Source organism: Sphaerodactylus townsendi, linkage group LG11, assembly GCF_021028975.2.
Source record: "Sphaerodactylus townsendi isolate TG3544 linkage group LG11, MPM_Stown_v2.3, whole genome shotgun sequence".
NCBI classification, from domain to species: domain Eukaryota; kingdom Metazoa; phylum Chordata; class Lepidosauria; order Squamata; family Sphaerodactylidae; genus Sphaerodactylus; species Sphaerodactylus townsendi.
In genome coordinates this window covers 31,410,885-31,426,296 of record NC_059435.1, presented here as the reverse complement: position 1 = coordinate 31,426,296, position 15,412 = coordinate 31,410,885, and the positions used below count along the sequence as shown (strand labels likewise).

Genomic DNA, 15,412 nt, shown 5'->3' with positions numbered 1-15,412 from the left:
CCCCAGTCGTCTTGTACGCCGGTATATACGGTAGGCAGGATTGAAAACTAATTAGGAAGTAGAGCAGTTATTGTCAAATTTGATGTTATATGCTCATAAATTGAATAACTATTCTGATATTCTATGTACCTAGCTAGAGAACTATGCAGTTGCCTGAATAAGAAGTCATCAAAGTATCTGTGATAATAGCCATGTCCCTGCCCAAGAGAGAACATAGCCAATCAGTGTGAAACTGTAGGTGAAGACTATATGGGAGAAGCCCTTCGTATGGGGAACATCATGGAAGAGATTGAAATTAGCTTAATTTCTTTTATTTGCATGTCCCATGACTGTAGGAGTAGAGCCTATCTGACCTACATCTAATGATAGCTCTCTTTGCTTCTCCTTTTAGGAGGCTGCAGGGCGGACTAAGATTTCTCAGCCCTGACCTGGATAGCCCAGGACAGCCCAATTTCATCAGGTCAGCCCTGACTACTATTTAGATGGGAGACCTTAAAGAAACGCCAGGGTTGTGATATGAAGGTGGGCAACGGCAAACCACCTCTGAATGTCTCTTGCCTTGAAAACCCTACCGGGTTGCCATAAGCCAACTTTGACTTGATGGCTGTTTCTACCAAGATTTGGCATCCTGAACTCTATTCAAAGGCAGGAGTCAGGGGCTGCAGCTTCTGGATTTTATCTGCCTACTTCATATAAACTCTTCATAGTAAAATCAAGAAGAGAAACCAGCAAGGGTTGATATTTGGATTTTGGTGTTCAAACAGGAGCACTGGTAGGGTTGAGGGTGGGGTAACAGGATGGCTAAATATGGAAGGTCAGAGACTTTTCTCCACAATAAATTTGGTACTGTACATTCCCTTCTTGTGAAGGAAATGTACAGTACCATAACAATAACAGTGTTCTATGAAAACTTCCCATGTAAAGAAATATATACTTGTATTTGGTTAAACGAGTGACCCATCACATACAGTGTTCATAGCCTGCTTTTCTCCATCAGACTCAAGGTGGATTATATAAAAAAGACAGCATAAAACATCCAGAAATCTGTGCAGTTGCACTAGCATTGTAGAAACAGTGCAAACAGAAAACTGTATTAAGACATGTCATACCATAAACAATGCAGAGAGTGGATTACGAAGGTAGAAGACAATGCTGTAAAAGCAAGATAATAGATACAATAAATGCTGTAATAGACTGCTATCCTGTTTTGGTGTAAAATCACCCTCTGGGACTGTTCCATTATGCTGCCTTTATGGTCTTTATAAAAATGCCCTCCTGGACATTTCTATTTTGAACATTCTGTGGAATGTTCGAACAGTGGAAACAAATCCTAATCTCTTTAGACAGGCTATTCCACAGTGTGGGATCCACAGCAGAGAGTGCCCGTTCACAGCAGGTTCTCATTCAGACACTTCAAAAAGGTTTGCTCAGATGAAGGAAGCTGTCAGGATGGAGCATATTAGGAGAGGTAGTACTGCATGTATGTGGCTTTGTAGGTAATAACCTAACATAATCTAACAGGCTTTGTAAGTAAGAACCTGTGCCCTGAATTGAATCTAGTGACATCAGTAATGGATGGAGTGATGACAGGTGTATTCTGTATGCTTAACCTAGCTCCACTGGCTTTGCAGTTCCACAACTATCCTGCTTCAGAAATCTGCTTCCTGCAATCAGAGGCCTTTGTAAATCTTCTAAATTCCAATAACGTGTTAATTTCCATAGCTGTGACCGCAGTATTCCATCTGCTTTGGCATAAAGTAATTTACACTTTGAGCTTGAGTAGTTTCTTGTTGCACAACCTTTTCAGGTGGGTAGCAGTGTTGGTTAAAAGAAGCAGAGCAAAATTCAAACACAGTAGCACTTTCAAGACCAACAAGATTTCCAGAGTGTAAACTTTTGAGAGTCAGAAAAGTCCCAGAGAGAAGATGGGGGAGGTGTTATGAAGAAGGGAGTCAGGATGCAGAGGTATGATGTCAAATTGTGACTGAGATTGACTTGAGGTTGCTGAAGTTATTTCACAAATTCAGAACACCCTCCACCCCCGGGCTGAATAGGGGACATAGGATTCTTTCTTATCATACTACAGATGCTAATTTTTGGCCTCTAAGCATTTCTCCATTCTGATCAAGCTGATAACATTTTGCATTACATCTTTGCACTCTGCCTCGCTTCTGTGCAACTCTCCTCCCAAGTTTTGATTGGGATATAACATCTCAGGGATCCTGATTACTGCTTTTATCTGATAAAGAGAGTGATGACTATCAACATTTATACCCTGGAAATCTTATTGGTCTTTAAGATGCTACTGGACTTGAATTTTGCTCTTGTCACACAACACACACATTTTGTGAATGAGACCACCTCTGCATGTTTAAATCACATGTTTATCCCATGCTTCCTCCCCCCCCCCCCCAAAAAAATGTTGAGGGCAGCCTTTGTTTTTTTCCTGCCCACATTTTATTCTCAAAACAACACTTCCAGTTACATTTAGTGTGAGAGAAGAAGACAAGAGTAGCCAGGTCAGATCAGAGCCAATCAACAAGCTTACTAGCAGAGTGGGGGGAGGCAATGCCAAACCACTCCGTAAATATAAACTGCCTAATGAAAGCCGTGATGTGACCTTACCCCATGGGTCAGTACTTACATCCCCAGCCCTTGTTTAAAACTAACCATCAGACCACAGACTACGCTGCCTCCTTGCTTTACTACTGTGAGTATAAGCAAACAGCTCATTAGTCAAGAATCCATATTTTGCCTTTTGGGAAATATCCATAGTATTTGAAACACGTCACCATCAATGTACGGAACAGTATTACAGATGTGACAAGTAATTTGGAGCCCATTAGAAAGAAACCTTTGAAACAATTCCTGTTTGGAAGGTCAAGCGCGAACTCCATTAAGCATTCTGTAGGCTAATAGATTAAGAATAAATATGGACAGTCTGGTGGAGGAAGAGATTAATTCATACACAAGGGAAAGGGGAGCCTTTTAGAATCACCTGCCTCCTGTTTCAGTCACCTCATATTTTTCCTTTAAAGCATTTCTAAAAGTTGACCTTCCAACCTCCAAATCAAAAGTGGCATCTGACCTTGGGGCCTGCTATAAAAACATCCTGTAGAATTGGATACCCAGATTGCAAAGCTTGTTAATGGACAAGAAGGTAAATAATGGAAAGCCAAAAAAAGGAAGTGGGTTTTTTTCCGCTTCCCGGGAGCTTCGGCTCATTCAGCGTGCCAAGTCCTAGTATGAGAATGGCATGAAAAGCTTCCCTTCCCCACAGTTATTAACAACACAGGATTTCTCTCTGCTTTTGCATTTGATCACCTTAGGTCAGCTTCTCAAAGGTGCTGTCTATCTTTCTTTTTTTTTACCCTTCTATTTTTTTTTATTTCACTACACTATATTTCTACTGGGGTTTTTTTGTTCAGAAATGTCAACTATTGTACTTACACTGTAAAACCGAATAAATAATATTTTTTTTAAAAGGTGCTGTCTGGTACTATGTTATTTGTCATAGTGATAGTTTGTCATAGTTATTTTCAGTTCATATCACAGTGGTGTCTTTTCAAAGACCTGTTCCTGTTTTCTAGGCCACACGCCATAAGAATGTAAGAAGAGCCCTGCTGGATCATGCCGCTAGTTCATCTAGTCCAGCATCCTGCCTCACACAGTGGCTAGTCAGTTTCTCTAGAGGACCAACAGGGCACAGAGGCCAAGACTTTTCCTGATGTTGCCTTCTGGCACTGATATACAGAGGTTTACGGTCTCTGAACATGGAGGTTCTTTTTAGTTCACCTGGCTAGTAGGCTCTGATAGACCAATCCTCCATGAATCTACCTCATCCCCTTTTAATCCTCTATCCATGTGGCCATCACTACATCTTCTGGCAGCAAATTCGACATTTTAATCACTTCACTGTGCAAAGAATTATTTCCCTTTGTCGGTCCTCAATCTACTGCCTATCACAGTGATGGTGAACCTATGGCACGGGTGCCAGAGGTGGCACTTGGAGACCTCTCTGTGGGCACACACACAGAGTTCATCATGTGGGGGGCGAAAAATCACTCCCCCCCCCCCACACACACACATCTAGGCTGGCCTGGGCCACTGAGCACAATGTGCACTCACCGCGGTGAGCAGGGAGGATTCGGCTGGTGGGCCTGGTGCCTGTGCTCCGGGTGACTGCTGCCCAAGGGGGGTGGGGGTGCAGAGGAGGCAGAGATGCTAGAGAGGCACAGAGCAGTGTGCGCAGGACTTGCTAGAGACTAGAGCAGGCTGGCCCCTGCTCAAGCGGGTGGGGCGTAGGAAGAGGGAGCCAACCAATTTTTTCTAAACTAAAACCTCAGCATTCAGGTTAAATTGCCGGGTTGGCACTTTGCGATAAATAAGTGGGGTTTGGGTTGCAATTTGGGCACTCGGTCTCAAAAAGGTTCGCCATCACTGGCCTATCAGCTTCATTGGATGCTCTTGAGGTCTAGTATTTTGTGAGAGTGGGATCAATTTCTCTGTCCACTCTCTCCACCCTGTGCATAATCTTATAAACCTCTATCATAGTCATCTTTTTTTCTAAACTGAAAAGTCCCAAACTGTTCAACCTTTCTGTATAGGAAAGGTCTTCCAGCCCCTTAATCATCTTAGTTGCTCTCTTCTGTACTTTTTCCAGATCTGCAATGGCCATTTTAACATATGGGGACAGAACTTCATATAGTATTTCCAAATTAGGCTGCATATGCATGAGCAAGCTTATTTCCTCCTTGCTAGTATAATCAGCAGGCATGACTATTTATTTATGTACTTCATTTATACCATGCCATACTCCCCAATAGGGACCAAAAGAAACTTACATTGTTTTCTTTTTTTCCATGTTATCCTCACAACAACCCTGTGAGGTAGGTTAGGCTGAATGTGTATGGTTGGCAGGGGGGTATCTGTTTCAGATGGTGCCTGGGCAAACACTGTAGCTCGCCACACTCTCAAACCTCATGTGGAATTTAGGAGCGGGATATGACTGTTCAACATTGCGCTTGGCCAAGTCCAGCTTTACATTGCAGATTTTGGGCCTGCAGTTTAAAGCTTGACTCAATTGAGCACTCAATCTGACTGGCTCCACTCCCCCCTCACAAGCTCCACCCCTGAAGGTCGCTGATTGGGCCAAGGTCACCCAACGAGCTTCCATGGCAGAGTCGGGATTTGTCAGATCCTATTCTAACACTCTAACTACTACACTACACTGGGTTTTTTTCTTGAGTACAACAGCAAGAAACCACACTGTTTCTTCAAGCCCCCAAAGAAACAATTGCTTGAAGTATAAGTGGATATATTTATTTAGGCACATTTACATATACTTAGGCACATTTACATCATTAGTCAACTGTGCAGTTAGTCAACTATGCAGCATACCAAATGTTCTGAGAGAACTGACTAATAATGAATAGATTGTTCTAGTGTGTGTCCTCGATGTGATTAGAGTCTGATATGTTTTCTTAGCTGTGCAGGCCTGTGAATATCCCAGCAAGTTGCAGGAGACATTGAGACACTCTTGAAATCCACTTGCTGTATTTTCTTTTACTTATGAATAGATGTGGATTCAGTATAAGCCAAAAGCTGTTCTGACCTTTTACATTCTAATCAAGAAATATGCACTATTATTTTGGAGTCTGAACTTGACAAAATACAGCATTTAGTCTCCCTGGAACAGCTGAAAATATCAAGACATTGCTTAATCCATTATATCTCAAAGCTGCAGGGAAAATAAATATGTGCTTCAAAGTGTACCAGGTGCCTAGGAAAGCATTAACTGAAACAAAAAATTGGCTTTACCAGTGATGTGGATTAGACAATTCAAGCTGAACTGCATAGAACCCACTTGGAAACTGTAACCCAAATTGCCATTCCTCAGAAAAGATATTTTAATTAAAAGACCGATTTAAATTGCCGATGAAGGAAAGTATTGAAAGTTGCATAGAATACTATTAATCCTGTGAAATGCACTCCAGCAAGTGATAATGGCAAGAGCCCAAATTAACATCTGTAGCCTTTTTCTTAAACAATAATAATTACATAAGCAAATGCACCATGGATAAATAAGGTGAGGAGCTGTGGCAGATGTGGGGGGGGGGGGGGGGGAGAAGAGAGGATACTTTCTGTAACATATATTTCTCTCCATGGTGCATCTCATTGTGACATGCCCCTGAAGATGCCAGTCATAGATGCAGGCAAAACATTAGGAGCAAAACCTACCAGACAATGGCCACACAGCCCAGAAAACCCACAACAGCCAGTGGATTCCATTAAAGTCTTCAACAATGTAGAGGGTACTTTCCTTAATCTAGCTCCCCATTTGCAAACAGTAGTTGTGTTTATTGCAAACTACCAATACATTTGCACTTGGATCAAAGGAAAGGTAACTCCTTGCAAGACATGTTGGTAGTGATAAAACAAGTATTGGATGCAGTGTTTTCTTGTGATTGTACGTGTTAGATAATGCCATTGATCAGACCTTATCAAATTAGAAATTATAAAAAACAATTAGAGATGTGATCAACATGGAATATATGGAACTCATCTTTCTCAGAAATGTAGATTATATCAAGTCTTAAAACTGTAGACGAGCTGCATCAAATGCAATTTTAAAACTGCTTTCTTAACACGGCAGATGAATGGAACATTTTCTGCAGAACAATAGTGACCTCAAGTGGCTGAAGTGTATTTTCTGTACATGTAAAAAAACAACTATGTGACAGGTATCTTATAGAAAAGAAGAACAAAGACTATTTGTGTTGACTGCTGAATTAAGCAAATAATTTCATGTCTTACATTTATATAATTTACCTATAAAATGTTGTGTCACCTAGCACACAAAAATGGAAGATTAAAATGAATGGATGATTGGAACACTACTCTTTTTCTTCTAAAGAGCAAAGCTAAGAAAAGATAATGCATATATGAGATTCAGAGTACTCCTATAACGCTGAATATTTTGCAAGAGGTAGCTTTTGAAAAAAATGTAGACAGTCATGCTTTATAATCTACATTGTGTGTGGGTATCTGTAGCTTTATTTGCCTCTCGCTTTGAAACCCCCCTGTGGGGTCGTCATAAGTCGTCTGCAACGACAGCAAAAAAAACCCTCACACTTGTCATGTAACTCATAGCAGTTTACAAAAAATATCCACAAGGCACATGACACCATTAAAAAACAAACACAGCATAGTCTGAACACAGCACTCTCCAACTCCAAAGAAAATTGCTTAAAGCATCAGCCATCTGCCAGCCAGAGCAGTAGTGTTAACTTGGGAAGCACCCTCTAAGGAAAAACTCACTGAAATAGTAGAAACACGCAGGGCTCATTCCAGTCTTTCTAGATTGACACTTTCTGCGTTGCCGCAAGAAATTCTAAAACGGGTAGCAAATGAAAATTGCATGGAATGGACACTCAAAGCTCATCTGATAGGCCACGGTATACATTGTGGATTAAAAGTAAACAGCTGTTCAATATTTCAGTGACCCACATTACGCTCCTAAGCAGAGTTACACCCTTCTAAACCCATTGATTTAAAGGGTCATAGAAGGGCGTATCTATTTGGGATTGAGTGGTTAGTTTCACAAATCAAAGTAGTATCATGAAGATTAGAATTGCAGTGCATGTGCCTTTATAGTTGTCACAACAGTATGCTACTGAAATAGGACTCTGGAAAGTGATTCCCAACCCCTTCAGCCCCAGTGTTTGCATATACTTCTGCAGTAATTCTCTGTACTAATAGCCTTGCACCAGTCCTGGAAATGGTCAATAGGTTTGGCAGCATCCTCCATTACGGCAGGAATGAAGGCTGTGGTCCTACCACGTACTGAGGAGCAGTAACAAAGTACAGCTCTTTACAATAGGATTATATTATCTGGGGAGAAAAAACCTTGAAGACACATCTTTGGGATTGGTACATGTGCTAATTTTAGTCTAGATAACAATATGTTTCTTCATTTGTTTCTGCAGGTTCTGGGGTTGCTGGTATGGACACTGATTGCTGGAACAGAATATTTCCTGTATCCTGCCTTTGGCTGGGTGATGTTTGTGGCTGTATTTTATTGGGTTCTTACACTCTTCTTTTTAATCATCTACATGACAATGACTTACACCAGGATTCCGCAGGTCCCATGGACCACTGTGGTGCGTATACTACCTTTCCATCCATGTTAATGGTTTGTTTGATTATTCTGATACTACAGTGCCATGTATGCTGTGAGTTATCTTTTAAACCTTTAGACTCTGTAATGCACTTCATCAACAGGGGTTTATTTATATAGAAAGCATAACTCAAATGAATCTACACGTTCTCAGTCTTCTGGCTTAACTGACAGTAGACTTAGCTGTTCATATTTGCTTCAATTAAATAGGTATACTATCATCACAATGGGAGGCAAACTCTCATTCATTAGTTGTTTCCTCATTCATCAATGGAGGGCCTCATTATCATGGGATCGCAAGTAAACCTACCCTACCATAAATTCCAAGGCAAGTTTTAAACAGATCCAACATAATCACAAAAGGTAGTTGTTTTGCCACTAGTATAATAAGTGTGTAAGTCCCAGTTTATTTTTAAAAAATCTCTTCAGTATCTGCTTATCAGTATTTTACTTATTTAAAATATTTCTGTCACCTTCCAACAAAAAGTTCTTCAGGTGGTTTACATTTTAAGCAAGCCACAAATTACTGGCCAGGACAAGTGAAAAAAAAAAGGGAATTAGCTGGGAAAGGGCGCCTTGCACAGATGGTAACCTAGTTATACGAGACACGGTGTGAGTGCAAAATCCCACAGGCAACTGCGTCTTGCCTCACCAGCACTGCATTAAAATCAGTCTCGACAGAAACGAGGGGAAACATTTTTTAAAGCTGCTCAGTGGATTGATGGATTGGTAACTCACAAAGGGAATGAAATATGCATGTACGCTCGCAGGCAGGCTGCTTGCAAATAGGGAAGGGGGATTTACAGGAATTGGAGTTGGTTGGGTTAAGGTTACTTTGAGTTCATTCATTAGAGAAGGCAGGCTTAAAATGTCTTAAAGAAGTAGAGTAAATTCTAAAAATCTGATGATTTGTCCCACAGGCATCATTGTCAGGTAAAGTAGAACTGAAATCAGGCCTTCCGCTAACTAGGCCTCAGCCCTTTACAACTTAAACCACACAGAGATCTTCAGGTTTGTTGTTTAAAGTGAAGTCTGTGCAGCCCAACAGTGCCATCTGGGCTTCATCCAGTTCAGTTTCAAGCATCACTTGGTTGGGCTTCAGCACATGATAGCAGGAGGCCAATCAGGATACTTCAGTCTCTGACTGGAGAAATGATCTTCTAATCTGGACAGTTTGTCAACTGAAATAAAACCTAGCCCAAAATGAATTTAAATTTGTCCCTCCCTAATTGCTGATTCATACCTGCTTTTGATCTCAGTTCTCTGTACCTTACCTGATCTCTTAGAAAAGCAGATGGGCCCTGCTTTTGGCCTTATCTCAGACCATCTTAGACTGAGACCTGGCATTCTGACACTCTTTAAGCTTGCAAGATGATTTGTACATATAGCTATCAATTGAAGTGACTAGGAAATCCAGTTTATATAGAAAAGTTATACATGCACAATTGAGGAGTATTGTGTTGTGTATTGTAAGGAATAAGGCAACAGGTTAGATCTTGGAAATCTGTTTCACTATGAGAGGCACTTTCTACCAAAGGGAGGCACCTCTGCTAGCAGAGTATTACTTGTGAGAAAGCACCACCCAGCACAGCCTGTGAAGTAGCAGTCTGGTCTAGTCTTTAATATACCCACTGGAGGAAAGGCTCCCATCTGCTCAAGGAAGGGTCATAGCTGCAGACCAGTGGCATAGCACCAATGGGGCTGGGGGGGGCATTCCAGGGGTGTGGCAGGGGTTAGGGGGGGCATGCGTGCTCCAGGCACCATTCCCCCTTGCTCTGCCCCTGCTGCAGACTGTTGCTAGAGGCCTTTTCATACAGCATACATGGAAAAAGATCCTAAAGTGTAGCTTTAGTCAGATGTGAACTGCTAAGGTGGATTTTCAGCCAAGGTGAGACTGACCAGTCTGACAGACTATAAGCATATCTGCAGGTTCTAATATTGTATTGTGCATGTGACTTCCACTTATGCAAGAAGCGTGCATAAAATGATGTATATTAAAAAGTGTCTCTTTTTTGCCTGTGTGTAGGGTTTGTGCTTTAATGGGAGTGCCTTTGTTTTGTACCTCATTGCTGCCATTGTAGAAGCATGTGCAGTCACCGAGGATCTGGACAGCCACAACTACAACAGCTGGGCAGCTTCTTCAGTAAGTTAAATTGTAAATTAATTCATAGCATTCAGTCGCCTGTATGCTTCCTCTCTGCTCAGCAAAGTCTGAACACTTCCTCCAACCTAAGGAGCCTTCTTTCTTCACTGGAGGAGCCATTTAAGTTAGAGGCAGGCTGGAGGAGCTTAGAACTTGGATGAATTGGAGTGGCAGGATACAGGCTGTTGTATGTGTGTGAGAGAGATGGGGTTGTGTGTATATGCATAGATATAACAGTATGATCGGGAATCAAAATTAACATTATTAAGAAGAACTATGCAAAAAGACATGAGTGCAACATGAGTCAACCACTTGAAGAATAACGAGTATCTGTGGAATTCACTTGTCTGTTTTGATGCATACAATCAGGTCATGGGATGATAGTAGTTAGACCCTTGATGGGTCTTTTTAATCTAATCTAATAATTATATTTCCAGACTCCTTTTATCTGATGTCCACCTTGAGTCTTTTTGTGAGAATAGCTGATTATAAGTATGGTCAGAAAAATGTTTTTCCCCATCTAAAATCTTGGGGTTTTTTCCCCCTTGGGACCTCATGCTGGCTTAATGTAGTTGTTGGGCCATGACTGTGGACTGCTGGTTCCAAGTCCGCCCTCAGCCATGGTGTTCACTAAATGACTTCTGGCTAGTCACTCTCTCTCGTCCTAATCACACAATCTCACAAGGTTGTATGAGGATAAAACCAGAGGAAAGGGAAAGCATTCAGAACTCCTTGGATGTAGGGCCAAGGTTAAAACTGGGAGATAGAAACTAGGACCAGGCTTACATTGTATGATGAGTGCATGGAATCATATATGCAATATTTGATTCTGAATATATAATATTGTATAATCCCGATAATCAGTTTTTATTTCATACAGGAAAGCATAGTCTGTAGTCCTTTACAGTTGCAAAAACAATGAAAGTGGCTGGTAATTTTTGTCATATAAACACTGAAGATGACTATTGATACTTCAGGCTGAAAAAGTATATCTGACTGAAGCTTGCTCAGTATGTTTCAAGGATAAAGTTATTTGCTCTCAGGATGAAATATTTATACCATGAGGACATCACTTGGATGAGCATCCTGCTTTCAATGTGCTTTTTTATTGTTGATTATCTTGGTGCTGTTTAATGTACTGAGATATGGAGACCCAGTTGTTGAATAATGGTGGACTTGACAGAACTTCAGGCTGACTGCAGAACTTCAGGCTGACTGCATAAGTGCACAACATTCCTATGTAATGCCCCTGACAGCCGGCATGGTGTGGTGGATAGAACGTCAGACTGGGATTTAGGAGACCCAGGTTCCAATACCCACACTGCCCTTGAAACATGGTGAGCAAGCTTGAGTCAGATATACTCTTTCAGCCCGAAGTAACCCACAGGGTGGTTCTGAAAATAAAATGGAGGAAAGGGGAACAAGGCTAGCTGCTTTGGGTCCCTATTAAGGAGGAAAGCAGAGTATAATTGAAGTAAATAAATAATAAGTGAATAATACATCTTTTGTTGCATAAGATTAGTAGTATGCCGAGAAAGTTCAGACAATGGAAGAGGAGCATTCCACTGGACAAGAATAGTGTCGGGATTTAAGAAGGAGAGTAGGTTTTTATACCGCACTTTCTCTACCTTGAGGAGTCTCAAAGTGGCTTATATCGGTAACTGCATTCCCTCCCTCTCCCCACAACAGACACCTTGTGAGGTAGGTGGGGCTGAGAGAGTTCTGAGACTTCTTGTAGAGGAGTGAGGAGTCAAACATGGTTCTCCAGATCAGAGCTCATAACCACAGCTCATAACCACACGGCTGTCTAAGAATGCAGTGTTTATGTAAATATAACATGTAAAAATATTACCTGGGAATGTTGAATGTACTATCTCAGTATGATTCATGTTGGCAGAATTGGGCATTGTGGACCAAAGCTTGCAAACCACAGAATACCCAGAAGCAGCATTACTTAAAAAATGCACTTAAGAACTAAATTAAAAAAGACCAACAATGATTCTACTTAAATGTCAGTGGGATGGTGGCATTAGAAATAGCCTATGTGCCAAAGTCAGCATTTTTACAATGATTGCAGTTCTTGGGGGTCCTGTAAGACCACACAACGGTGAATTGCAGAAACTTTCCATTGTCTCTTTGTAAATTATTGTTGAGTACAAATAGCTAAGTGATTCCTGCTGTTTTCTAACAGGTTTTTTTTCTCTTTTCCTCCTCTGTATAGTTCTTTGCCTTTGCTGTCACATTCTGCTATGCTGGAAATACCTATTTTAGTTTTATATCTTGGAGATCGCGGACCTTGCAACAAACATTCTCTTGAAATAGAAAGAAGAACACATGCATAGGTGTAATATGTGTCAAGACGCTCTACACTTTGTTACTGAAGTTTGTTTTGTTTTGAAAACAGCATATGTGTAGCTAGTGCTGCATGTTCAGAAGACAGCCACGATGCTTTCATTCAAACTAGGATTTGGTCAGTAAGAACATATTGCGGGTTTCCTTTTCTCCCTCCACTGGACATACCAATGCCTTCTTCCTCTCCTTGGTTCACAATAATCATAATTTGGTGTGACATCCAAATTGGCAAACTATAGTTATTGCTAACTGAAGCTTGTTGCTAAACTACAATCATAATCATAACTACAATCTACATGGGATTCTGATTCTAGTTAGGAAGCAAACCATGGGGCTGGATATGGACAGTTTTTCACTGACTCTCACCCAATCCCTCTCCATCCTACAACCCTGCCCCACATGGCTTTTGTACATGTAAGTCTTATGAGTCTCAGAATTGCCATTTTGGGTAGTCTTAAGAGGACATCTTCCATTTTCACCAGCAGAAAAAGTTGGTTGAATACAGCCCATGGCTAGGTATAACCATGGTGTGGTTAATTTGAATGTCATGGCAAACGGTAGGTCCTTTCCTCTGCAGGACTGCATAGGATCGGCATTCACTCTATAAAGAGGAGAGCCATCAATGTGTGGGCATCAGCCATGCTACTTCGGCCGTGTCATGATTTCAGCTCTAGATCTCATGAACGGTGTTTTTATAAGCATAATTGAAACAGGAATGTATTTAAAACATGCTGTTTTTGTAGCAGGGAAGCAACTTTCTTCTCTGTATGATGAAGTATTATGTGTGGAAGATTTTATGCTATATGTGATAGACACTTGTTTCCCTAAGCAATATGTATTCTATTGTAACAACTGTCAATGCAGCTAAGTATACATATTTTTTCTTATTTCATAAATGTAACTATTAAAACTTCTGTATTAAGTGCCACAATCTCAAAAACACTGAGATACAGGCAAGCATAATTTATAATATTTTATATGTACTAGAACATTTTCTGTAATCAGGAAAATGTTCTTAGTTTAGAGCCAATGTATACAGATTTAGAGCTGGATCCAGACCAAACTGGTAAATTTCACTTATGTTCCCTTTTTACTGCAAACCTCACTCATGACCCCCTGATGCCCCTCAAGGTCATCATGTGTGGAGAACAGTGGGCTGCAATGGGAGAGAAGAGTTGGGAAAATTTAGGCTGGATCCAACCCCTTAGAAAGCTGAACGAGGTTCCTCTTGGAGCACTCTAATCATGCATCATAGGATTCTAGGTAATTGACTGGTGAGAGATTTTCAAGTAGCGTCAAGTAACAGTCTAGTATTACAGCATTAACTGTTAGAATGGCAAACAGGTTAATTACAAACACAAATTAGTTGATTCTGCTTTACTGGACTTGTTTGGCTTGCCTTTTACAGCTGCAGGGCTGAGTGCCAAGAGGGCTTCCATTCTCCTCTGCTTAAAGCTTTAAAGGTAAATTGCTGTCTGCACAACAGCATTCATGGATTATCAACTGCAATCAAATAATAAGTAGCCAATTAACAAATTGTAGTTGGTCAACTGGCCAACATGCCAACTCTAATGCACCCCCCCCCCCCAGTTAACATGTGGGGGAAATATTAAGTCTCTGCTATCCAAATGAATAGAATGCAGACTCACAACAATTTATACAAAACGACCCTCCTAGTTCTGCCAGAACCCAACAACGCAAGCTGTTGCAGCAGGAAAACCTAAATTTAAACAAGAAGAACAAATTGAAAATGTGATATAGTCAGTGGTGGGAGTTGGCAGGTTCGCACCACTTCAGCAGAACCAGTTGTTGAAATGGTGCTTGTAAACAACCAGAACCGGTTGTTAAATTATTTGAATCCCACCACTGGATATAATGGTAATGATACAGTGATGTGCTAAGTCTTTCTTATTCAAAACATGTAAAATACCAGCAATTAGCTCACTTCATAAAACTGGCCTCATGATCTAGAAGCTGAGAAAAGAAAAAAGCAGTGGTTAGAATTCAACCTAAAACTTCCACTGGCTCAAGAAGGGGCCTGATTTCTCCTCTCACTGCTGGGAAATGGGAGACCCCAAGGAATAATAGGTAAAAATCATCCTTCTGATGCCTGTGGAAATTCTAGGTAAGATACCAGCAACTGATTTATAATATAACTGGAGAAGTCAAAGTGAATTGGTTTTAATTATCTCTTATGACCTTATGCCTGTGTATTAAGACTAGCAAGCCTAACTTCTAAAAAGTATACTAATTTTCCTCCACTGGATATTTAGTAGGGAACTGGATTTGTATTTTCTGTAAACTGATCTTTGTACATGGAAATGAAAAAAAAATCTGGTTACATTATTGTGGTGTTGTTCTTACTTTATTTGCTAATCAGTGATGCAGTTTCAATAAATGTGGATTTACTGTGACTCTTATTTGAGTGCAGATGGCCCAAATTCCTCCCAGAAGTTCTAGAGGGGTAGGAAAAAGAAAACTGAATTATCAGGACATGCATCAAAAGGATATGGAATGTCATCTCTGAAGAAAATGTCATATACTGAACTGAAAAGGGCACAGGCAAATTAAACAAACTCTGTACCAGAAGCTAGCTTTAGATGGGCAGCCATGTGGATCTGTAGTAGAAGATATTCTTGCAGGACAGGATTCAAGTCCAACAGCACCTTAAAGACCCACCAGATTTCCATGGTATAAGCTTTTGAGACCCACAACTCATTGGGTCAGATCTAGTTGGT

The 15,412-nt window shown here is 40.8% G+C and overlaps 1 protein-coding gene across 1 annotated transcript in view; it reads left to right on the top strand.

Annotated features, from left to right (window-relative positions):
- CMTM8 (CKLF like MARVEL transmembrane domain containing 8) overlaps positions 1 to 15,094 on the top strand; it is a 39,971-nt gene extending 24,877 nt beyond the window's left edge. Inside the window, exons 2-4 of the mRNA XM_048511807.1 lie at positions 7,989 to 8,162; positions 10,206 to 10,322; positions 12,544 to 15,094. Coding sequence (XP_048367764.1) covers positions 7,989 to 8,162; positions 10,206 to 10,322; positions 12,544 to 12,639 — 387 coding nt within the window. The 3' untranslated portion in view covers positions 12,640 to 15,094. The remainder of the gene's footprint in view (positions 1 to 7,988; positions 8,163 to 10,205; positions 10,323 to 12,543) is intronic.
- Positions 15,095 to 15,412: the final 318 nt, after the last annotated feature.